The sequence below is a fragment of the Mus pahari genome, chromosome 1 (assembly GCF_900095145.1).
Source record: "Mus pahari chromosome 1, PAHARI_EIJ_v1.1, whole genome shotgun sequence".
NCBI classification, from domain to species: domain Eukaryota; kingdom Metazoa; phylum Chordata; class Mammalia; order Rodentia; family Muridae; genus Mus; species Mus pahari.
Window position 1 is genome coordinate 96,122,288 of NC_034590.1, and position 25,443 is coordinate 96,147,730.

Sequence of the window (25,443 nt, forward strand, 5' to 3'; positions counted from 1 at the left end):
ACTCGGGAGGCAGAGGCAGGTGGATTTCTGAGTTCGAGGCCAGCCTGGTCTACAGAGTGAGTTCCAGGACAGCCAGGGCTATACAGAGAAACTCTGTCTCGAAAAAACCAAAAAAAAAAAAAGAATAGTGTTGTGCATTGTAGTTCACACTTTAATCCCAGTACTCAGGAGGTAGAGGCAGGTAGGTCTCTGAATTAGAGGGCAGCCTGGTCTACAGAGTGAGATCCAGAATAGCCAAATGCTCCACCACTGCACTACTTTTCTGGCCCCAGTTGCTTTGATTTGCAAGTCCTTAATAGCTAATGATAATGGAATCTATTCATGTGATTAGTGATCATTTATATTACCACCTTCTGGCAAACTGCCCTTTCTCCATTTCTGAGTTCAGTTATTTCTCTTTTTATTGCTGAACTGTGCTCTTGGAAGCACATGTCTTAAATATTTAGGAAGTACAATCTTTTTTTCCTCCAAACTGAGTCTTGGGGACATGACTTCAACAAGGTAAGCTGTTTTTATAACACGCTTTTTTTGTTTGTGCAAAGCCTGTGTTCTTATACTGCACAAAAACAAAATAAAACAAACAAGATGCCATATCAGACTAGGATGACAATAGCAAAAAGACAGTAGGGTATGTTGGCATAGATGCAGACATTCTAGAATGTCATTGCTGTTAGTAAAATGACATACCCACTGTGAAAACAACCAGGCTATTCTTTTGAAGGCTAGACACAAGTGATCCAGTAATTCCACTCCTGAGAATAGACTTAGAAAATGAAACTATACATCAATGTAAAAGCTTGTATTGGCTGCATCATGCGGTGCATACATAGTACTCTAGGGCTGAGCTGGGTGAATTACATCAGCCCAGAGGTCTAAGGAGCCCACAAAGATATAGAGATCTTATCTTACAAAACAGCCTTGGTACAGTTTCACACAGTTGTAATCCCAGCACTTGGGAGGCTGAGGCAGAACTGTGAGTTTAAGTCCATTCTGCCTTCATAGTGTGTGGCAGGTGTTTGGGGGGGGGGGGGCTCAGGTCTTGTTGTCTTGAAGGAATGACCTCAATGTGGCATACTTACTTGAGCAAATCAACACATCTCCTGGCACACTGTATGCAGCTATTAATCTAGCAAATGCCTTTTTCTCGGTACCTGGCCATAATGACCACCAGAAGCAATTTGATTTTAGTTGGCAAGCTAGCAATATACCTTCATAGTTTTACCCCAGGGATGTATTAACTCTCCAGTCCAGTGTTGTATGGTGGTGAAAATGAGCCAACCCCAAGCTATTACAAGGTAAAATTCTATTTTTATGACTAGGCCAAACTTATAGTTCTCCTTGGTAGTAGAATGAACACTCCCAGATCAGAAACAGAAAGGCCTTTTTAGGGCAAAAGAGCAAGTGAATAAAAATTGGAATTTTACAGTTATTTTTATGGTCTTGGGAAAGTTACCTGTAGGTTTATGGTCAGACAGTTAACATACCATGAAACATTATGATCAGTCAATTCTCAGAACAAAGGAAACAGTTTGCAGTGTATAATTCACAAGAGTATTGAGAAAGAACAACAGTAACAACAAAAAAAGTTGACCTATAGCTAGGGATGTGACCAAAGTCTAACATTGTTTTTTGTTTTTTTTTTTTTTTTTATTTCGAGACAGGGTTTCTCTGTGTAGCTCTGGCTGTCCTGGAACTCACTCTGTAGACCANGCTGGCCTCGAACTCAGAAATCCGCCTGCCTCTGCCTCCCGAGTGCTGGGATTAAAGGCGTGCGCCACCATGCCCGGCTAGAAGGGATCTTGATTTTCTGTTTCTCCATAAAATATTACATTAGTTTACAAAATTGATGACATTATGCTGGTTGGACCAAGTAAGCAGGAGGTAGCAACTACTTTGAACTTGTTGGTAACCCATATGTGCACCAGAGGATGGGAAGTAAGTGCAACCAAAATTCAAGGGGCTCCTACCTCAGTGAAACTCTGAGGAGTCCTGTGGTGTGCAGCAGAGAAATTCCTTCTGAGGTGAAGGATAAGTTGCCAACAGATTGTAGCAGTCTTTGCTACTTTGTGACTTCTTTTTCCCATCTTTTATCCTCCTCACCCCCAGGAAATTCCTGAGTCTGATTTCTTTCCTTTTGTTTCTTCTTTGATCACTTTTGACCACAGCTACTAACAAACTGCAAACAACCTCTATAAAGGACCAACAACCACCTGACCTCCCCTATTGGAGGCCCCAAATTTATGTACCCTCTGAAAAGTTCCCAGAATTCCAAATGTCATACAACTGCAGAAACTATCTGCAGCTGGCAAAACCATGCTGCCAAAGTACATGGTAAATGATAGCCAACAGCAATAGTCAGTTTGAAGAAGCACCCATATCCCCACACCTGGGATTAAAACAAAAACACATTAGAGAAACCAAAACAACAACAACAACAAAAACCATTTTTATAGTATTTCTGTGTTTTTTTTTTTTAAAGATTTATTTATTATATGTAAGTACACTGTAGCTGTCTTCAGACACTCTAGAAGAGGGAGTCAGATCTTGTTACAGATGGTTATGAACCACCATATGGTTGCTGGGATTTGAACTCTGGCCCTTCAGAAGAGCAGTCGGGTACTCTTACCCACTGAGCCATCTCACCAGCCCTCTGTGTTTTTGTTTTTTTTTTTTAAAAAAAAAAAAAAAAATTCAGGATTCTCACTACATTTTCTGCCTTCTGTTTTAAGCTACTAACCGTGCTGTGTATAGTGGGAAATTATAAACAGAGACATTTTTCAATTAAGCACTTTTCAGGTTTTCAGGCCAAGGTTTTCAGGAGACTTCTACTGCTCTCTCGTTTTTATCAGTTTTGATGATATCTACAGCTTTTCATTTCCTGTGGATATATAAGTAAATTTGTGTTCCCAATGCAAATGTTCTGTGCATTTCCTACGCTGAGAAGAAGGGGCTCCTCTTGTACCAGGTCCTTTTTCATGTTGAATCTTGTCTTTTGTCTTTATCCTTCATAGTCGTCTTTTTTTCTCCCCTTTTTCCCTTGTCCCAGTGCTGGGGATTTGTACTGGCTGGTTTTGTATCAACTTGACACAGGCGGGAGTTATCACAGAGAACAGAGCTTTAGTTGGGGAAATGCCTCTGTGAGATCCAGCTGTGGGGCATTTTCTCAATTAGTGATCAAAGGGGGAGGAGGTCCCCTTGTGGGTGGTGCCATCTCTGGGCTGGTAGTCTTGGATTCTATAAGAGCAGGCTGGGCAAGCCAGGGAAAACAAGCCAGTAAGAAACATCCCTCCATGGCCTCTGCATCAGTTCCTGCTTTCTGACCTGCTTGAGTTCCAGTCCTGACTTCTTGGTGATGAACAGCAGTATGGAAGTGTACGCTAATAAACCCTTTCCTCCCCAATTTGTTTCATGGTCATGATGTTTGTGCAGGAATAGAAACACTAAGACAGGATTGAATGCAGAGCCTGTGTACACTAGGCAACCATGCTACCACTGAGCTATACCTCAGTATTTTTTTTTTTTTTTTTTTTTTTTTTTTTTGAAGTAAGGTTGCCAGCACCCAGTTTCCTGAGGAAGGCATTGAAGAGGTATGGAGTTAGCAATCAGGGCCAAAGCTGCTTTTCTTTGGCAATTCTTATGTCTTTAACCCTTTGCTATTTCATGGCCAAAAGCTATGGGCTCACAATAAATTCCTGCTGATAGCAACAGAGAGTCTGACTCACAGGGCCCCTCACTGACCAGGCGAGAGACTTGGAGTTCGTTAACTCTGTGAGCCAGTAAGAAAGAAAAAGATTAAGAGTAAAGGTCATGTATACACATAGACACACAAACACATAGATGCATATACACATATACATACACACACGCACATATTTTGGCCAGACCCATCTACCTCTCTCAACAATTCCACAAGTGTTTATGCATATTTATATACATGCATGTATACCCATGCATGTAAATATGTACATACATATAGACAGACATATAAATATATACATTTTGGTTGATGAGCCTCAAATGCCACACTTTATTTCTTCTCCTGGCAATTTATACCTTCTTAGACAAAAGTTCTTTATAAAACTACCTCATAGATAAAGTGTTACACAGGGGAGTTATAGAAGGAGGTTGACAGTTTCACATGTCCTTGCTTTATCATAGTGCACACCTGTGGCTTCATCCTTGGACCTGGCCTAGAATGAATATTTGTCCTTGATCACAAATTTGTTCCAAGCCTATTTTTCTCTTAGTGTAACTTATGAAAGCTCATTGTATTCCTTATTACTCTGCCGTTACTTACTATTCTATGAGGAGGGGAAGACACTTTCTATTCTTGATTCTTTTTTTGTTTGTTTGTTTTTTGTTTTTTGAGACAGGGTTTTTCTGTGTAGCCCTGGCTGTCCTGGAACTCACTCTGTAGACCAGGCTAGCCTTGAACTCAGAAATCCACCTGCCTCTGCCTCCCAAGTGCTGGGATTAAAGGCGTGCACCACCGCTGCCCAGCTTACTTTTTGTTAAATAAAAACATATTCATCATAATACCACTATAATACATTTACTTTGTTATGAGCAAGTTTGTGTGTGTGTGTGTGTGTGCGTGTGTGTGTGTGAGTGAGTGTGTGTGTGTATAATTTATCTTTCCACTCTAGTAAGAAAACAGTGTTCCTTTGATTTGGAAACCATCTTCACATAAAGTCATATTTAGAGTCTGGTGGTCCTTGGCTATCATTCTGGCTACTCTGAAAGCTAAGGCAAAAACTCTCAAGTTCAAAGCCACATCACTCCAATATCTGCCTCTGTGCCAATCTCATGCCTCTGCATGCATTTGCTGCTTCTTATAAGGACACAGTCACTCCTAAAGCTTTTATTCTACTCTTGGCTTCCGTCTGCAAAGGCTCTATTTCCAAATAGGTCATTCACATGCATCAAGGATTAGGACTTCAGATAGCAGAAATACAGTTCAACCCATAGCAGGCAATGATAGCTTTCCCTTCTTTCTTCCCTCTCTGACCAGATGCCCTTCACAGGCCCGTCCCATGGCCCTTGTGTCTGCTGATTCTCGAATTGCAGAGCTTCTCACAGAGCTCCATCAGCTGATCAAGCAAACCCAGGTAAGAGCAAAGTTTGGGCTGTGAGGCTAAGCTGTATGGAGATGGGGTTGTGTTCAGAGAGACCTCGAGTGCATGAGCTAAGAGGCTGTGCAGGAGGCGGGAGGAGGAATTCTTGTGTCTGACTGCTGATCCTGTTGGGTTTTCTGTCAAGTACAAGATTTCAAGGTTCTTGTTGTTTAACAGCTGTTTGAAAGCCAGACCTATTGAAAGCATACAATTTAGTGACGTTTAGTAATTAGTTGTACAACTGGAACCATAATTAGTTTTAGTCCCACACCCATTAGCCATCACCCCTTTCCTTCCCCTATTCCCAAACTCCAAGTAAACATGATGCTCTTACTAGGCAAGACAGTCTGAAGATTTAGAGTTAACTTCCAGGGTCTAGTCAATGTGTGCAGTTTAGACAACCCAGACCTGCTAGTTAACCCTGGGCTGCCTAAATTAAATACCTGGCCCATGGCCACATTTCTGAGCTGCAGCTCAGTTGAAAATAAAGCCTTAGTTCATAAGCTTGTATCAGACAGATTACTATGGCGATATATACTAGGGTCTACCCCCTTCTGATATGGGGAGAGTTTTAGAGTAATTCTTAACAGGCATTGACTGTACTTCTGGATATAGCTTAGGCTGCTCTCTTACTGGGTCAGGAACAGTCACAGTACATCATTATATTAAAGTACCCCAGAGACATTCATGGACTAGAGGTCCACAGACTCCCAATGTGCCTATGGGCTGCAGCAGCAAGGATGGAAGGCCTTTCTCGTGGCAACTCTGGCCCCTGTCTGTTCAAAATACCTATCCGGCCTTATTGGCTTTTCTTTCCCCACAATGGATGGTTTTAGAGTTGCTTAGCATTTTTTGGTGGGTCTGCCTGACTCTAGAGGCTCTCACTATTTCTAGATTGACTTCTATTCTTTGCCTTTTCCTATAAGAAGACTCACTTTGATCATCTTATTCTAATTAATAATTGTTTCCTGTGAATGAAGCTCCTCATTCATCCTGAATTTGTTAGAGTGACAATTTTGGAATTTTGTTTTCTTTAAAAAACAAATATAAGAATATGTTTTCATTTTAGTCCCAGGTGTGGGATATGTAGCATATAAATGCTAGGGCCCCAAGAGGCAGGGTGGGTTGTGGGTTGTTGGTTAGTTATTGGATGTTGTTGGTTGCGGTTTGTTAAGTAGTTGAGCACAAAAGAAGAAATAATAAGATATCCTGACTTTGAAGATCTAATGTGCCTCAAGGAACCCAACACCCCTAATCAGCAGAAGGTAGTCCTACCATTGCCCCTTCTGATCCCTGACCTTATTAAGGGATCTCTTTCCTCTCCCATCTATCCTTTTTTCTCTCCTATCTAGTGTTAGGGGATTGGAAGGGTGGAAGACCCACAAAGTAGCAAAAGACTGGCTACAATTTGTCTTGTTTCCGCAGTGCATAGGCCATCTTCTGTCTTTTCCCAAAGCCTTTTTCTTCCCTGTTTACTTTACCACTCATGTTGCATATGTATACCAATGGTCTAGGTATGGTAAGGGTATGTGTTTCATACCCAAAAATGGACAGTGCCCCATTCCAGTACTAGAAGGTGATAATCACATGCACCTGTAATTTGTCCTGAGTGAGGGCCAGGGAATTGAATCTGCCTACTGTACTAATCTTTTTTTTTTTTCAGACTTATTTTTATTTTATGATTATAGGTGAGTGCCTACATGTTCTTTACATGCATACCTGGTGCCTCTAGAGGCCAGAAGAAGTCATCAGTTACAGAACCTTTGTCCTCTGAAATAGCCAGTGCACTTAACTGCTGAGCCATCTCTCCATCTCCTATATTTTAAAATAGCTTTTATTTTTCATTCACAAATAGAGAGTGGTTTATGTTTGTGCCTATAGCATACTGTAACATGTTAGGCATGTCATTGCTCTGTTTTATTCATAATTACCAGGAACTTGCCAAGCATTTGCTCATGGAAGTTGTGTGTGTGTTTGTGTGCGGTTTGTTTTGAGACAGTGTCTCTCTATGTAGGCCTGGCTAGACTGGAACTTGCTATGTAGACCAGGCTGGCCTAGAACTTGTAGACCTATCTGCCTCTCCTTCTCAAGTGCTAGACTGAAAGGCATGTGTCATCATACCTGACTTATTGGCGTTTAGTCACACACTGGTTGTTCTGCTGGCTTACATGGTCCAACGAGCCAGTGGGAAGTATTTCAGATAATATCCTTTGTAATAAGTGTACCCTGAAAATAAGTCATAAAATACTGGCACATATTTGCCAAGTGAAAGATCCTGGTAGGTTACATATGTTTCATTCCAACTGTGTGGCAGTTCCAGAAAAGAGGAAACTAGAGAAAGTACAAAGATACTGCCAGAGTCTTGGGAGCATGGACTGGGATGCGAGGCTGGCAGGAGCGTGGAGGATGTTTAGGAGGTAGGACTCTTGTGTGTACTGCTGTGACCATAGAGATATGCCTGAGGCGTCTGTCAGATCCCACAGGACAGTGTACCACGGAGGGAGCGTTAAGTAAACAGTGGGGCTTTTTAGTGTAAAAGGTCTACCTCATGGCCTCTTGACCTCATTCTTACAGGAAGAGCGGTCGAGAAGTGAGCACAACTTGGTGAACATCCAGAAAACCCACGAGCGGATGCAGACAGAGAACAAGAGTGAGTAACTCAGGGCAGGAGAGAAAGGAGGAGGGAAGGAACTGCGGCTAGGAACAGAAACTTACTATGTGTCTCAAAAGTGATTTTTTGCTGTATCTGTGTATTCCAGAGTTCTTAAGCGTTGTCATTCCTTTTGGCTGAATGACCTAAAGTGACAGGGACTGATGACAGACTGCCCTGCACCAAAGGACCCCAGAGACCCTCAGCTCAGGACTAGAAAGTCGTGTGTGCAGGAGAACTTACCCTTACAGCAGAGCTCCCCTATGGCCTCTGCAATGCCCCAAGACAGGCCACCCCGGTGCCTGCAGCTACCTAAGTTAGAATAGTTCAGTAACCGTTCCCAGTAACTGTCAGGGTAGGTTAGGTAACAGGTTAGAATGCTTTTCAAGAGTGATGATGGTGTTTTTACCATATGGAAATGTGATCATATTGAACAGGGAGCCCATTTTAAATGTATGTTGGGGGTGGTTGTGTATGCACATGTATACATATATGTGTATGTGCAGAGGCCAACCTCATGTTTGTTCCTCAGGCACCATTCACTCTTTCCATTTTTTGTTTGTTTGTAGACACAGTACACTGTGTAGCCCTGGCTGTCCTAGATCTTATTGTATATGCCAGACTGGCCTTAAACTTGTAGATATCCACCTGCCTCTGCAAGTCCTGAGATTAAAACAAATATAACATCTGGCATGCCCAGCTTTTTTTTTTTTTTTTTTTTTTGAGTGATAGAGCTTAGAGCAAAGCTAGTATTTGCCACACTAAGCCATCTTACTAACCTTCTGTTAGCATGTTTAAACTCTTATAAGCCTAGAATCCAGGCCCTGGCCTCCAAGCCTCTTCAAGCTTAGATTCTGGTATCTTGGAATCAAGGCCACATACTGCCACCTCCTCTTACTCATACTTCCTTATCCTTGTGTTTATAGTTTCTCCTTATTACCGGACAAAGCTTCGAGGCCTCTACACAACCGCCAAGACTGATGCGGAGGCCGAGTGCAAGTGAGTACCACCCTCAGGGTGCTGCTGCTCTCCGGTCCCTGTCCTCCGGGGCTGGACCACATATGCTCAGAGACCATGGCCCCTACTTGCCTTCTGTCTGTGAAGAGGGTCCTGCTCAACCTCTCCCATTGCTTAAACCTTCCCAAGCTCTTGCTTCATTACCCAGTCTTTTCCTTTAGCTTATTGCTTTATAGATGGCAGTAAAGCATGCCATGTCCCCTCATATAATTTCTGACCTGGCAGTCAGTCAGCTGAATTTCTGTTGCCTTGTCCTTAAAGTCAGGATAATAACTCTACTGGACTGTGAACATACAGAGGGATTATGTGGTGATAATATCAGATACTACAGACTGTTTGACCCTCCCCTGCTATGGATACAGACGAATGCAGCCTGTAATGGTAATGAGGACCATTGGGTGGCATGACTGTGCTCCTGGTACCATTCCAAGTGTTTTCTTAATTTTTTTATTTTTTGATTCTGAGTCACACCGTGTAGCGTTGGCCTGGAGCTAACCACGTAGACCAGGTTGGCCTCAAACTCCCAGGGATTGTTCTCCTTTTGCCTCCCTAGTACTGCGACTGAAGATGTGCACCACCGTGTCTAGCCCAAATACTTCATATGTTTATTCACTTCATTGATCCTCAAAGCACTCCTTGTTGTAGTTTATAGTGTTGTCCCAGTTTATTGTCAAGGAAACTGAATCATAGACAGAGTATAAAATCTGTCAAAACCCATACAACTTGGAAATGGGAAGCCTGGTTTCTAAGGTGGAAGTCCACAGAACTCTGCTAGGTGCTGAGCAGGGCCTCTCTACGGCACATTTATTTTTATTTTTTATTTTATTTTTATTTTTTTAAAGATTTATTTATTATGTATTTTATGCATATGAATACACCAAATACACCACCACTGCTCTCTTCAGACACACCAGAAGAGGGCATCAGACCCCATTACAGATTGTTGTAAGCTACCATGTGGTTGCTGGGAATTGAACTCAGGACCTCTGGAAGAGCAGTCAGTACTCTTAACTGCTGAGCCATCTCTCCAGACCCACACTTTTTTTTTAAATGAACACATCTCATAGGACTCTGACAGAAGTTACAGTTAATGTGGCATTATGTGTAGCCAATTCTCTTTACTATTTTTTTAAAAAGACAGGGACAGGGTTTCTCTGTGTAGCCCTGGTTGTCTTGGAACTTGTTCTGTAGATCAGACTGGCCTCGAACTCAGAAATTCACTTCCCTTTGCCTCCTGAGTGCTGGGATTAAAGGCATATGCCACCACTGCCAGGCTTTCTACTTTTTACAGCAGGTTGTAGCCAGAAAATTAACTTTTAGCCTTCCTAAGAAGTGTTTGACTGACGTTTTTAGTGATGACTGCATTTTGAGGACCCTAAGGATTCCAGCTGTGAGATAAGAACTAGAGTAGCCCTACATGGCTCAGTTCACAAAGGCTTCCTGTATCACAGGCCTCACTTCAGAGAGGGAACTAATAAATCCTAAAGCTGCAATAAAAAGAAGGGTTGGAGCAGGATTCAAGGCCAGCTAGAGACCAGACCCAAGGTGTGATGGGTGAGTGGGACATGGTAGAAGGGTAATGAGAAAAGGCCAACTCAAGAGCAGCAGTCTTGGAGGTTCACTAGGGAGCTGGTTTGCAGATGGGAAGATCAGGTTGCCAAAGTTTTTGGTGTGTATGGAGGGGTCTGACATGGCTCTCCATGTAAGGCTGGGGCACAGAACAGAAGATGGATGGTTCCACTCCTGCAGAAGACCACTCACCTGGGCCAGTGGAGCTTGCAGAAGGCAGAGTGCTGCGTGTGTTTGCTTTCCCTTTTGTAGTACATGCTGTGCAAGCTCTGTATCATTGAGTCACATCCCCAGGTCTTCATCTGAGAGTAAAAAGCAAGCTGCCCCTTCCTCTCCTGACTGCTGGCAGAGTGAAGACCCACACAGGAGTTTGGGATGAAATGTCTGGCATGACTTACCCAACATTCAGCACTTAGAAGGCAGTTAGGTAAACATGGGCCTACAGTGAAGTCATTTTGCTAATTCAGGCTTTTAGGCTCTTACACAATATCTAAACAGCCAACTAGACTCTCCCAACCTAGCAGCTGGAAGAGAGAAAGCAAAAGAGACGAGGCTGCCAGGTCCAACCACTCTCAAAATAGGTCAGACAAACCCATGCCACTGGATGATATGTAGTCAACACCATACTGTCTCTTATGTATCATGTAAATGTTTAATATTTATTATATATCATAACTATTGAGACATGATTATAAAACCGTAATCATCGCAAAATTAGGACATCAGTTCGGGTATAAAACTGTGACCCAGAAAACTTCCTCATGTTTGATCATGAGACAGGTCCTGTTCTAGTGCAGATCTCCATTGCTCAATGTCTTGTCTCCAGTCTCTTTGATCTTGATTCAGTCTCTCTTATCCCTCTGTGACTTGACCTTCTGTAGGTTATAGGTTAGTTATTCTGTAGTAGTCCCTCTCATGGGTGTGCTTTGTGCTTCCTGACTTCTAGATTCAGGTTTGATGCTTCAGCTGCAGGTGTTTGTAACACAGTAACAACTTTCTGTTAGAAGGCTCAAGATACTATTTGTCTCCTTGCTTGATGCTGGGCTCGTCTCTCTAGACCCCTCTTTTCCCTCTACTACTTGGAACAGCTCCCAGAGTTTCCCTATGTTATTTACTCCTTACTGTATTGGAATTCCCAGAAGAAACAGATCTCAGGCAGGTGGATTTCTGAGTTCGAGGCCAGCCTGGTCTACAAAGTGAGCCAGAATAGCCAGGGCTACACAGAGAAACCCTCTCAAAAAAAAAAAAAAAAAAAAAGAAGAAGAAGAAGCAGATCTCAGGCCAGAACCCATAAGGTCTGCATCTTACCAGACCATTTCCTTTAGCAAAGTCNAAGAAGAAGAAGCAGATCTCAGGCCAGAACCCATAAGGTCTGCATCTTACCAGACCATTTCCTTTAGCAAAGTCCCACCTCCTGAAGGATCCTGAACCACTGCCAAAAGTGCCAGCGAAGGACCACCTGCTCAAACACAGGAGCCTGTTAGGGCTAGACTCAAATCAGATATCCCTCCTTGTCATTCAGGCCAGAGCCTTGGCCAGATTCCTGCAGAGTTGGGCAGAGCGGCGTCAGTAACCTCTCAGTCTCCTGCTTTCTTAGGGCTCTCTCTACTTTCTGCTACATCACCATTTGTGCTTTTTGGTGGTGGTGTTTGTTGGTTGATTTTTTGAGACAAGATTTCTCTGTATAGCCTTGGCTGTCCTGGAACTTGCTTTGTAGACCAGGCTGACCTGGAACTCAGAAATACACCTGCTTCTACCTACTGAGTGCTGAGACTAAAGCTGAGCCACCATGCCTGACTGCCATTTATGCTGTTACAGTTGAAAAGCAGGATTGGGATTAGTGCTCAGTGGAAGAGCAATTGCCTACCTTGCAAGTGGCCCTTGTTTCGATCCCTAGCACTGAAAAAAAAAAAAAAAAATGTAGTCATTGGTCAGTTAACATTCTGAGGCTTGTCATTGATGAATCCCATGGTGTGACTATCACAGTGCATTGACATAAACTTTGATGTATTGATACTCACTGTGGCCTCTTACACAATAAAGACATTCTGTGAATGTGAGATGTGTGAATATGAGATGTGTGTCACAGTTATTTCTATAATCCAGTGTGATTGTATATGACTGTACACGCCCTGTTTGTATATGACTGTTTATGTAGAGCATGTAACATGTTACACTATGACATTAAGCTGTCTGTTGAAGAAATTTTTAATTCCAATCTGGGGTTTCTACCCTGCCCCTGACCATTTAGTTCCTGGATAAAACACACACATCCTTTATGTTTACAATAATCCTTAAACAGCACAAGAACTGGGTAGATATCTATCTACCCTCTATGCTATTAGAATCTACTTTCCTATTGATAACCCTGAGTTATTACTATGTTTCATCTGGGCTGCTCTTAACTCCAATTGGCCAGCCCTTGGGGCCACATTTTCATGACTCACCTAATCCAAGGCAGCTTTTCTCCTGTCACCTTCTTCCCTACTGGTTCTCTTCTAACCCTAAACCCCCGCCTGTGTCTCTTCTGCCCAGCTATTGACTGTCAGCGTCTTTTCACCAATCAGAAATAATTTGAATCACATAGCTCACTTAGGTCTATAGCACTTAGCATTACAATACACAGTAAAAGACCAAACCTCAGTTGCTGGCAGGGGTGTCATGAGCAGTAAAATTTGTTTGCCTATATTATAATCCTGGGGGGTTGCTGTCACAGAATTGTAACATATACAGACCTGTTGACTGAGATGTCTGGGGTAGTATTCACTTCTCTTTAGGGTGTGTATTTCTTTTCTTTTTATTAATATTTTTTGTGTGTGGTATATATATGTTTATGTGGTGTGTACATGTGTTTTTGTAGGTTCCCAGGCATGTGAGATGAGTGTGCATGTAGAGGCCAGAGGTCAGCATTGGGTATCTTCCTTGATTATTATCCACCTTAGTTTTTGAGGCAGGGTTTCTCATTGAACGTGGGACTCATTGATTCGGCTAGGCTGTTTGGCTAATGGGCTCCAAGGATCTGATTGTCTCTATGGTAACTCAATGCTGGAATTACAGGAACACACCTTGATGTCTAGCTTTCACATAGGTGTTGGGAATCTCATTCAGATCCTCAGGCTTGTACAACAGGTACTTAACTCATTGTGCCATCTCTGTAGTCTCTCCTTTTGTGTTGGACACAAGGCAAACCTGGAACTAACTGCTGCTAAAATAGCATCAAAGTCACAACATAATTGCTGTAGACTCTTAAGTGTTGAGATTGCAGGTGTCATCCATCACACCCATAGGGCTTGACGTTTTCATCGTAGACTTGGTCTGAGGAGCCCACTCTGCCATGACGCCTGTGCTGAGTGCCTCTCTCACCCAGCATTCTTTTCTCCCTTCCCTGCCTAGCATCCTCCGCAAAGCGCTGGATAAGATAGCTGAGATCAAGTCTCTGTTGGAAGAGAGGCGGATTGGTGAGTGGGAGAAAACACAGGACATTTCTTTACCAGGCAAGGTGGGGGCTCATGGGATAGCAGTCATGGCTCCTAGCACCAGGATCATGGGACCTAAATCAGTAGGGTCACCTCACAGAGCTGTCTGGCACAGACTCAGGCAGAGAGTTCGCCTAGTTCTCTGCCCACCCCTCCTACTGCCCTTAGTCACTCGGCCAGAGCTGGTCATCTCTTTCCTTCCTGTACTGTTCTCTATGGAACACTTTGGTGACAGTCTGTCACGCTTTATATTCCCAGGCTAGCTACACATTTGAAACTTGCTTAGCCCCCAGCCTTCCAGGTTTCCTCAGGTTCTGTTGCCTTGGTTTCCTGACCCCCACCTTACCACAGAGGCAACTCTTTACCCTTAGTGTGACCATGGTAGCATTTTTTGTTTGTTTTCAGTTGAAGAGGGTGATGAGCTGAGTGTGAGACCAAGGATCCACACTAGATAATCTGTGCCGCTTTTGCTAAAATTACATGCACTGGTAGAAAGGAGATAAAGATAGGTATACATTTCAGGAATTGTCATTGGCCCAGCACTTCAGTCAGGGGACAGAATGTAACCCGCATCCTGGAAGGCCTCCTGTGCACTGTTTTAGTTCCTCTCCATGAAGGTGCCGCTGTCCTGACATCTCACCCATTTGGTAGTTAGACCTGCCAGTCAGTTCCTTAGACTCAGCCTTAGATCTATTAAGAAGGGATGTGGATGAGTTGGGGGGGGGGGGGTCCTGGGTCAGAGCAGTTGCTGGGTGTGACTGGGTCAGGTACCATGCACAGGGCCTCAGGGGTTCACTTGCTTCCCACAGCGGCCAAGATCGCAGGTCTCTACAATGACTCAGAGCCCCCACGGAAGACCATGCGCAGAGGGGTGCTGATGACGCTGCTGCAGCAGTCCGCCATGACCCTGCCCCTCTGGATCGGGAAGCCTGGTGACAAGTGAGGGCAGGAACTAGCCAGAAAGGGATGGTGTTGGGGGGCCAGACTAACAGGCTTTCTCTACAGGCCCCCACCCCTCTGTGGAGCCATTCCAGCCTCAGGGGACTATGTGGCCAAACCTGGAGACAAGGTGGCTGCTAGGGTGAAGGCTGTGGAAGGGGATGAGCAGTGGATCCTAGCTGAAGTAGTCAGTTACAGCCATGCTACCAACAAGTGAGTGTGTGCCTGACTACATTCATACCACACCAGAGGGTGCTGGGCGGTGCTCCCCCAAGCTTCTTCAGTCCCTTTTCATCCTCTCTGATACCCCACTCCCAGATAAAAAAATGTGCCTTCTGTTCCAGCACTGTTTCCCTTCTGTTTGCTCACAGGTATGAGGTAGACGACATTGATGAAGAAGGCAAAGAGTGAGTGTCCAGGTGGGGAGCAGGGGAGTCACCAAGTTTCTGAGAGAAGCGTCCCTGGTCATGGTCTATATTGTTCCCCCAGGAGACACACCCTGAGCCGTCGGCGCATCATCCCACTGCCCCAGTGGAAAGCTAACCCTGAGACAGACCCCGAGGCCTTGTTCCAGAAGGAGCAGCTAGTGCTGGCCCTATATCCCCAGACCACCTGCTTCTACCGTGCCCTGATTCACACCCCACCACAGAGGGTAAGGAGCCACCATGAAAGGTCTTGGATGATATCAGGCCCTTAAGGGGTAGTCCCCTTCATTCTTTAGGAGGCTGCTGTCTTCTTGCTGTCCTTTATCTCCTACACATAGGCTTCCCTGGTAGTACCAGACCCCTTGACTCCAGAGTAGAGAGGAAAGCTGGAGAGGTGGGGAGACACAGCTAGGGCTCAGGGCAAGGAGAGGCTGCCCTGGCCTAGAAGCCCCTTGACCCTTCCTGTGTGTATTCTCAGCCTCAGGATGACTACTCAGTCCTGTTTGAAGACACCTCCTATGCAGATGGCTACTCCCCTCCCCTCAATGTGGCCCAGAGGTACGTGGTGGCTTGTAAGGAGCCCAAGAAAAAGTGACTCGGGCTGGTAGGCTTGAATCTGCCACTGCCAACCTCATGGGAGAAGGCAACCAAGGAGTTCCTATGATCAAATAAATACTCTTCCCCCTCACCGTGTCTCCTGGGCCTCACTACGTCAGACCCTCTTGCCCTCCTCCATCAGGCACGTGGGGCTGATGGCCGCGAGAGGGAGCAGGTCCAGTCAGCTCCCACTGGCATTTATTTGTTCAGGTAAAATACAGTTTATCTTACTATTTTTGCATGTTTGTACTTTAGGTTCTTTTTCAGTGTTAGGACTGATTGCTTTCCTGACACATGTTGATAAGTCTCTCTGCCTCAGCTACATCCCCAGTCCTATTCTCTTAGCTCAGATTTCCTCTAGGCATACAACAAGTAGATTGACTACATCACATGTTTCTCTTGAGGTCATGATGGGCTGTGTCAGCTTGCCTTGGTTCCCAGTATAGCCATGTCTACTCATAGGTCACAGCGGAACTTGAAGTCACAGCCTGTCATTGTCTTAGCATAGTGGGCATCAAAGCACTCATTCTGGGCTACAGTGAAGGTATTTTTCCAGTCCCCCGTGGTACCTGGAGAGAGAGAGACAGAGACTGAGACAATAGATTCACAGCCACAGGAGAGGACCCTTTGACTGAAGATTTTGTTGGCTACATCCAACCTCCCTTCCCCAGGTACTTCAAATGCCCACCCAGGCTCCTACTCACCTTTCCTCATGAAGGGAGAAACACCGTGGTCCATAACTTCAGTTGGGATGGTTGTGTAGTTAGTCATGGGGTTCTCCTTCATTTTCTTGAAGGATGTGTGGTGAACAATTAAATCCACAGTCTCCTCAGGTAGAGAGCGTCCCAAAAACTCTAGAATCTTCTTGATCTCCCTTTTGGGATTCTGGAGCAGGAAGAGGATCTCAGTTTGGGTGTCAATAGAACCAGATTGGAGGGTCACTCGCAGGGAGCAGGTCACTTCCACTAAGGAACTCTCAGACTTGGTGCCTTGACTCTGAACCTCTTACCCTGGGTCAAAATAGGTGGCTTCCTACCCTGCTGTCTTGGCATGATCACCAGGGAGAAGCAAGAGCAGCAAGCCACCTGATCAGTGGTGGCACATATGACCGACACCTACTGTAAGATAGGGGCTGTGCAGCCTTCTCTGCTGAGCCGTGCTGTGGTCCTGAGCAGGAGGTAGGACCAGCAGTGCTGTTCTACTGTGGGGCTAGGATAGGATGGGGCTCAGAGGGCCGTGTGACACAGGAGGAAGTGGAGCAGGCAGGCTCACCTCCTTCATGTCTTCATAGAAGAGATAGAGAACAGGGTGAGTGTGTCTCAGCTCCCACCACTCCTTCACGTGCTGGTACCACGACCCATAGGACACTGGAAGAGGACAGGGCGTGGGCACAGGCGTTGTGAGCCGCAGCTGTGCCCCTCAGGTCCAGACCCTCCTTGCTGAAGACTCACACCCACCTTTCCCATCCATGAAGTTCTCCAAGAAGCTGTCCCAGGTGCCTGGATCAGGGTGCAGCTTTGCCATTTTGTAGAAGTTATAATAGGAGACAACCACATCCTTCGCATTTCGGGCAATGTAGATCACCTGCAGGGGCAGACAACCCCCAGTTCTGCTTTCTTCCCCTGCTTCCCTGTCGCCCTTCACAAGACCAAATGAGGTGGCGGGACCTTCTAGCACTTGGGATTTCCCAGCACTTCTTTTTGGAATGGCAGAAGAGAAAACAGGACTGGCAGTTGAGTTGTTGAGATCTCATCGTATAGGTAGGCATCATTGTCCTAAGATTGTACCTTCTCTAATACCAAAGTCCTGGCTATTTCTTGAACTGTTTCATCTGACTCCACCGTCGTCAGCACGTCCACATGCTAAGTCAGAGTCCCATCAGCCTGTCCGTGTGTGTTCTGTGAGCACCTAGACTCTGCATCTCTAGTCTGCATTGAAGAGTTCCATTTTCCTTGTTATCTGAGCCCTTCCAGAGTAACAGCCAGTAACCCTCCGTATGAGATGAAACAGGGCTTGAATAGTTCCACAATTCCCAGAAGAACAAACCAAAGCTATGATGACCCCCCCCCAAAGGCTCCTTGCATCCTCACCCCCACTTCCATTCCTTCTTTCTTTTTCTCTGTCTTTTTGAGTGAGACATGGTCTTGAACCTGCTGTGTAGCCAGTTGCTCCCAATCCTTCTGCCTCTACTTCCCACATAAAGTACTGAAAGGCTGAAAAGTACTACCATAACTGGGGTTTTCTGTTGGTTGTTTGTTTTTACCTTGACCTTTTGATCCAGCAGACTCTGAGGGAGCAAGGTCAAGGGCAGGTGTGTCTTAATGATCCGTGGGGCTGGTGTCTCTTTCATAGTTTCAAGACCTAAGTTGAACAGGGAACTTTGTTAAAGTGGGGCTCGGTCCTACCTTTCTCCACTTGTCTCTAGCACTTCCATGCACATACCTGAGGGAACCCCTGGGCAGCTGAACTCAAGGAAGGGTACCCGGGCATAGATGGGGGCCCGGCCACACTTATCTAGCTTGCCACCCTGATAGATCATATCCACAATCTCACTCATCCAGGTAGTACCTGGAAAGGGAGGAACAAGAGGTGAGCGAGGCTCAGAGTCTTGACCTGCTTATCAAAGTGTGTATGTGGTGGGGACCACTGCTCACTCACCAGACTTTGGGTACGTGCTGATGAGCACATCATCGGGCCAGGCTGTGAAGTTGTGCAATTGCCCTACTGCCTCTGCAAAGTAGCTGATGAGTGGGATTCCCTTCACAGGCACCAGTGGTTTATGCCAGAGCTCCATGTTGCTGCATTGAGAACAGAGTAAAACCCACTTCTCTAGCAAGTCCACAGTACCATGTGTTAAATTATTTAAGACTGGGATCCTAGGGCTTTAGCAGAGCCCACCAAAGTGGCAGGTAGATCTGGGATCAGAGGCAAATCTATCTCCACCAAAAGTCACTACTGTGCTATATGTCTGATCACCTGTGGAACGTCGTTCCATGTCCCTAGTGCCCAAGCATACATAGTCCGGGCATTAAAGCACTCTGAGGTAGAATCAGTCCAGTGTGTGCTGTTTCCCAGGATATTCCAGCTCATACGCGAGGAAACGCTGGACACCAGCTGAGTCTCTTCACTACTTCCTAGTTCAGCTTCAGTCCATGGCGCCTCTCCATTTTTTTTTTCCCCTTGGACTTCCTGTTATTTTTCAGAAATGCCTCAGCCCATCTAGAACTGATATCCTATTTTGCTCTGAGACAAATGTAACCAATTAGCTATTAAGCTTGTTGCAGGGTAGGGACAGACTTTCTATTAAAATAAAAAGGATTCTAAAACCAGCCAGAGTGGAGGGGAACTCAGACAAACTACAGTTGCTCTTCTGAGGTGGGGTATGCATGGAGAAAGCAGGGAGGCTCTAGCCCAGGCGGCGGTCAGGCAGACTAAGCGAAGTGTGGGGACTAGCTGGCACTTGAAGAACAGCGGAACCAGTGTCTGGGCAGGACAAGGTGGCCACCCCACTCTGCCACTCACCTGATCCTGGGGTTCTGAGCCATGCCTGCCGGTGCTCAGTGGTAGGGATCTTTGTGTAGGCGTTGCAATTCGGGGAATGCAGAATTGGTCTTTGAGCTGTAGATTTTGTGTCCCAAGTGGGCGGGAGTGGAAGCAGTGCTAGGACTGGCTGTTCTCCAGAAACAAAAAGGGGAGGCGGTGGAGTGGGGCGGGGTTCTGTTATCCCTACTGTGGACTGTGGGTTTAGCCTGTTCAAAACAAAACAGTCAGGACGCAGCAAGGATGGTGGGTTTCTTTTGCTCTGCTTCTGACTCCTTCCTAACTTACCTGAACTTAAGGTAGATCAATGGGGCTTTTCTAATTAATCCACTCTGGCATAGGGGATAAAGTAGCCAGATGGGGACAGAGCATTCATACACCTGCTGGCTCCAAGCCAGTCCTGAGGACACCTTGGGCTTCGGTCACAGCAACCACAGCAATACCTGGAACCTCTGACGTCAGGAAAAGTCCAGAATGATGGAAAGGAGCAAGGTCAAGGAACTGGAGGTGCAACAGAGTTGGAGGGGTGTTCATGGGGGTGTGAGTCTAAAGGCCCCCGAAGGTGCCCCTGCCTTCATGGCTCTAGGCTACCTCATCCAGTACCACACGAGACTGGTGGGGATCAGTCCCTAGAAAGGTTTTCACTCTCTGCAAAGACGGGAGGCTGCGGCTGAGAGAGACACACCTCCAGGAGTGAGGAGAACCCTGCCCCCTTGACCTTTGTCTGCTGTTGGAGTGAAGATGCAATATCAAGCTGCACTGGAGCTGCAGAGGTTCCTGCATCACAGCTGTGCATCTCCTGACCCTTACAGAGTTGTCATCTCAGAGGAGAGCTGTGCAAAGCCGGGCATCAGGACAAGTCTTCCCATTTCCCTAGGGGAAATTTTGTTTGTTTGAGACTATGTAGACTAATGACATGACCACTCCAAGGTGTGACTGAGGGGAGGATTGTATTGTAGATGCGAGGGAGAGTTCAGCCATAGTTATCTGGAAGAGTCCAGAGAGAAAGAAGTGGACTGAGTATGACCAGAAGACGGGGACTTGATCATGAGAAGTGGGTTTGGGCATGGGATAGCAAGAGATGAAGACAAAGAAAAGGACTTGGAGAATAGGGCTGGGGGGCTGCATAGATGAAATAGCTGGGTTATAAGGACAATGAGAAGCTGGTAGAAAGGGAGCTTCTGAGCTAGGGGAGTGAGAAGAGCCAAGATGCCAGCATGGACTTTGAAATGTGTAACAGGTTCTTGGGATACTGAAGGAGCCTGGAGCCTGCATGCCTTTTAGTATGCTAATAGGCACCACAGTTCTGTTCCTTCTGCCAGTGATAAGGGAATGGCTCCTTTAGTAGAGAACTGCTTCACAAGTTCGTAAAGAATGCTGGCTTTGGAACTGACAGAGACAAGGTCTCACACTGTAGCCTAGGCTGACTAGGAATTCACAATGTAATCCAAGGTGGACTTGACCTTGTGGCTATTCTGCTCCAGCCCCTCAAGTGCTAGGATTACAGGTATGAACACACCCAGTCTCATTAGAAAAGTTCCATGCTTGGAATGATGGATCACTACAGGAGCCACCATAAGAAAAACACATGTCCCAGGAGGGAGACTACCACCCTATGTGCTCTCATAGCGTCCGGCTCTTCCCATCTATAATGAGCTATAGAGAGCTATAGAACATTTCTCTCCTTGGCTTTGAAGAAAACTATAAATACATATCTCCATATATTATGTCATCTTTTTTCTCGTGGGTGGGCATTTGGATCCAGTGCCAGGCCTTAGAGCCTTGGGACCTACTAGCAGGCACCTATGAAGAGATCTGGTACCAGTGGAAAGGGGATCCTCTCAGAACTTGGTACCTATACAGAGGGCCACTAACAGAGCTGCATTGCTGGAAGGACAGTGTTGAGTTGCAGCTCAGAACTGTATCGTTCCCAACATTTTGCTCACAGGTTACAGACTGGAAAGCTTTGCTAGTACACCTGCTGCTACTGAGCAGGGAGGAAGAAGAAGAAAGACCAAAGGGTCCAGCTTTGGACCAGCAGGATAGCTCAGATGGTAAAGGCGCTTGCTGCCAAGCTTCATGATCTGAGTTCAGTCCACAGGACTCTTACAATGAAAGGAGAGAACTGGCTGCCACAGTTTGTCTTCTGACTTCGATATGTGTACTATGACACATAAATATGTGTACACACATACACATAAACAATATATGTGTGTATGACTTTTTAAAAAAAAATTTAAAGTTCGTGTCTTTATCCCCAGAACAAGCTTAAACCTTAAGTCTACATGTGGCATTTTGTGTGAGAGAACTGTGTACATAACTTGAGGGTGGTCTTGATTCTTGATCCTGCTACTGCCAAGTGCTGGGGTACTAGGCATGTGACACCACTCCCAATTTGATCTTATTTTTTAAAGTTTAGGGTTTTTTTCTCCTCTTATGTTTATCTCATTTTGCTCACATGCCTCCTCTTTACAGTACATTTATTTTATTTTTGCTATTTTCTCTCCTGTTTCCTAACATGCTTTTCTTGTTTTCCGTTTCTTACAGCTATAGGTTCTTGTTATAATAAGCATGAATTGTGATTTTCTTTGGGGGGGTCATTTTGAGAAGCCAATACTCTTAACCCCTCAGCCTTCTTTCCAGTCCCTTTGTACTGTCTTTTGATTCATTCATTTTTTTATTTCCAACATTTATGTTTGGTTTTCATCTAAAACACGCATTTCTTACTGAGTTTTTCAGTCATGTTGCTAACTTTGTTTTTCAAGTCCCGGATTACTTTCTTACTTTGTCCACTTGCATTCTCTTTGAAGTTTACAAGTAAACTTAAATCCCCCCCCCCCCCGAGACAGGGTCTCTCTGTGTAGCCCTGGCTGTCCTGGAACTCACTTTCTAGACCAGACTGGCCTTGAACTGAGAAATCCACCTGCCTCTACCTCACAAGTGCTGGGATTAATGGTGTGTACCACCACCACCTGGCAAATTGGGGTTTTCTAACACACTTAGATCATTTAGCTCTGGAATGAAAGACACCTGTATATTTATTATAAGCCGTAAAGCACTAGAGCTGGGCAGAGATCAACCCTCTATGCTATTTTGTCTACTTCCCTGTCAATAACCGGGGGATATCACTTGCCATGTTCTGCCTGGGCTTCCTTCTCCAACTGACAGGTCCTCATGAACGTGCTGCCATGATGCACCTACCCCAAGCCATCTTTTTCCTTCTCTCCTTTCTTCTCAGACCTAAAGCATGGGAACTGAAGACCCTCCTACCCCTCTTTTGCCCAGCTGTAGGCATCTTTAGTAACCAGTAGTTTTAAATTAAGGAATAAGATTACACAATAAAAGCTAATAAGGGGGCTGGTGAGATGACTCAGTGGGTAAGAGCACCCGACTGCTCTTCCGAAGGTCCGGAGTTCAAATCCCAGCAACCACATGGTGACTCATAACCATCCGTAACAAGATCTGACGCCCTCTTCTGGACTGTCTGAAGACAGCTACGGTGTACTTACATATAATAAATAAATCTTTAAAAAAAATAAAATAAAAGCTAATAAAAGTGAAAATTTACTCATAACTGGATCTACAGGTACAGAATTTAGCATTACAATGCCAAACAGCAGACCAAATTCTAATTCTCTTTTTTCACTCAAATATTGTTCCTACTTTTACCTAATTTTTGTATTTTGAGACAGGGTCTCTCTACTATGTAGTCCTGGAGTAGATATGTAGTCCAGATTGGTCTCAAACTTACACATGTGCTTACCTCTGCCTCCTGAGTGCTGGGGTTAAAGCGTACCTCACTGCCCAGTTATGCTTGTTTTGGGGCAGTTTATCTTCTGTACTTATTGACAGCATCATAGTCGACTTCACATTTAAAGAGTTTCCTGCCCCCACCCCCACCCCGTCCATGAGACACGGATTCTCTGTGTAGCCTTGGCTGTCCTGGAACTCACTCACTCACTCACTCTGTTCTTTTTTTTTTTTTTTTTTTTTCCTCTCTTTTTTTTGGTTTTTCGAGACAGGGTTTCTCTGTATTTTCTGTATTGCCCTGGATGTCCTGGAACTCACTTTGTAGATCAGGCTGGCCTTGAACTCAGAAATCTGCCTCCTGAGTGCTGGGATTAAAGGCGTGCGCCACCATGCCCGGCTGGAACTCACTCTGTAGACCAGGCTACCCTCAACCTCAGAGAGGTACCTGCCTCTGCCTCTTGAGTGCTGGGATTAAAGGTATGGGCCACCACCACTCAGCTAAAGTGCATTTCTATATTTGATTTAATATATGCTACTGGTGGTGTTTGAACTGTTCCTGCTCCCCTGAGGAATACTGGGGGTTGAATCCTCAAATGACAATCAATCATATCCATCCCAACAGATGCACAGATCAGAAGAAGAAAAACAAGGTCTGATGGTCCCTGTAAAAGAGTGTAACACTTCAACTGCCAAATCCAAGATACTGAAATGGGTAGCGTGCTGGAGAAAGAATTCAGAAGTTAGGCAGAAAATTTGGTGAGCAGTTAAGAACACTTGCTTTTCTTCCAGAGGATCTGAGTTCAATTCCCAGGACCTATTTCACAGTCCTTTGTAATTCCATCTCCAGGGAGTCTGATACATCTGTTCACGGTGGGCACCAACACTCACAGGCAGACACAAATACCTATATATAATTATTTTTACTCTTGAAAAAAGTTTAAGTGGGAGTGGTGGCGCATGCCTTTAATCCCAGTGCTTGGGAGGCAGAGGCAGGCAGATTTCTGAGTTCGAGGCCAGCCTTGTCTACAGAGTGAGTTCCAGGACAGCCAGGGCTACACAGAGAGACCCTGTCTCGGGGGGGGGGGGGGATTTAAGTTTACTTGTAAACTTCAAAGAGAATGCAAGTGGACAAAGTAAGAAAGTAATCCGGGACTTGAAAAACAAAGTTAGCAACATGACTGAAAAACTCAGTAAGAAATGCGTGTTTTAGATGAAAACCAAACATAAATGTTGGAAATAAAAAAATGAATGAATCAAAAGACAGTACAAAGGGACTGGAAAGAAGGCTGAGGGGTTAAGAGTATTGGCTTCTCTTCCAGAAATGCAGAGTTCAATTCCCAGCAATGACATGGTGACTCATAACCATCTACAATAAAATCTGGTGCCCTCTTCTGGCCTGTAGGTATTCATGCAAGCAGAAGATTGCATAATCTTTAAAAAACAAAAACAAAAACAAAAAAACAGCAGAACTGCCCATTAACAAGAGCAATGACTTCTCAAGGATGGAAGGCCAGGCCAAAGGAATGCTATAGTTGATGGCAATAAAGAACAAAAATATGTATTTATATTTTTATTTCATGTGTTTTGGGTGTTTTGTCTGCAAGTATATATGCGCACCACAGATATCCAGTACCTTTCTTAAACAACCCAGGCCCACCTGGCCAAGGAAAGCACTGCCCGCAGTTGGCTCGGCTCTCCTGAGTCAGTCGTCAACACAATGCCCCACACACTAGACTGATCAAGTCAAGCCATCAGTTGAAACTCAGATAATCCTGGGGTATTTCAAGTTGAGGCTAACTAGGAAAGGACCCAACAAACAAAGGAGGATTAGAAAACAATGGATCATGCTTGATGCAATAAAACAAATGTCTAATATGAGAATAATATCCACTATCCGAAGGATAGGGAAGAAAGAAGGCAGTATTCCAACCAATTAGAAAATAGGAAGACAGTCAGTAAACTGCGCCAAGAAGTCTAAAAATGATCTAAATTGTATGTGTATGGATGTTTTGCCTGCATGTATTCGTGGCACCTACAAACGCCAGAAGAGAATGTTGGGTCTCCTGGAACTGGAATTACAAATTGTGAGCTGCCATACAGCTCTGGGATTCAAAACACAGGCCCTCCAGAGGAGCCAGTGCTCTGAGAATAAGAGGCATGGAGGAACATGCTTCCTCACCCCCAGCCCCGTTAAGGGTTTCTCTGTGTGGCCTTGGCTGTCCTGGAACTCACTCTGTAGGCCAGGCTGGCCTCGAACTCAGAAATTCGTCTGACTCTGCCTTCCAAGAGCTGGGATTAAAGGCGTGCGCCACCATGCCTGGTAGCTTTTTACTTTTTTTTTTTTTTTTTTTTTTTTTTTGGTTTTT

The 25,443-nt window shown here is 45.0% G+C and overlaps 2 protein-coding genes across 2 annotated transcripts in view; one reads left to right on the forward strand and one right to left on the reverse strand.

Moving 5' to 3' along the window:
- The window catches only part of Sgf29 (SAGA complex associated factor 29), a 22,710-nt gene extending 6,832 nt beyond the window's left edge, over window positions 1–15,878 (forward strand). Inside the window, exons 2-10 of the mRNA XM_021203810.2 lie at window positions 5,012–5,108; window positions 7,689–7,764; window positions 8,691–8,763; window positions 13,744–13,808; window positions 14,636–14,765; window positions 14,832–14,978; window positions 15,137–15,172; window positions 15,255–15,417; window positions 15,669–15,878. Coding sequence (XP_021059469.1) covers window positions 5,034–5,108; window positions 7,689–7,764; window positions 8,691–8,763; window positions 13,744–13,808; window positions 14,636–14,765; window positions 14,832–14,978; window positions 15,137–15,172; window positions 15,255–15,417; window positions 15,669–15,785 — 882 coding nt within the window. The 5' untranslated portion in view covers window positions 5,012–5,033 and the 3' untranslated portion in view covers window positions 15,786–15,878. The remainder of the gene's footprint in view (window positions 1–5,011; window positions 5,109–7,688; window positions 7,765–8,690; window positions 8,764–13,743; window positions 13,809–14,635; window positions 14,766–14,831; window positions 14,979–15,136; window positions 15,173–15,254; window positions 15,418–15,668) is intronic.
- Window positions 15,879–15,968: 90 nt separating this feature from the next.
- On the reverse strand, window positions 15,969–19,417 carry LOC110332582 (sulfotransferase 1A1). Its single transcript, XM_021213859.2, has 8 exons — window positions 19,310–19,417; window positions 18,446–18,585; window positions 18,230–18,355; window positions 18,051–18,148; window positions 17,245–17,371; window positions 17,060–17,154; window positions 16,492–16,672; window positions 15,969–16,356 (listed from the first exon to the last, which is right to left on the reverse strand). The coding sequence occupies exons 1-8, from the start codon at window positions 19,330–19,332 to the stop codon at window positions 16,244–16,246; spliced, it is 903 nt and encodes a 300-aa protein (XP_021069518.1). The 5' UTR covers window positions 19,333–19,417; the 3' UTR covers window positions 15,969–16,243.
- Window positions 19,418–25,443: the final 6,026 nt, after the last annotated feature.

What these genes read in the sequence shown, in the direction of transcription:
- LOC110332582 (XM_021213859.2), bottom strand. Translation starts at nt 19,332, where the DNA reads ATGGCTCAGAACCCCAGGATCAG. An exon ending in CTGCCCAGGGGTTCCCTCAG is followed by an intron (nt 18,149 to 18,229) that starts GTATGTGCATGG and finishes TGTTCAACTTAG; the next exon opens with GTCTTGAAACTATGAAAGAG. An exon ending in TCTATGAAGACATGAAGGAG is followed by an intron (nt 16,673 to 17,059) that starts GTGAGCCTGCCT and finishes TTCCTGCTCCAG; the next exon opens with AATCCCAAAAGGGAGATCAA.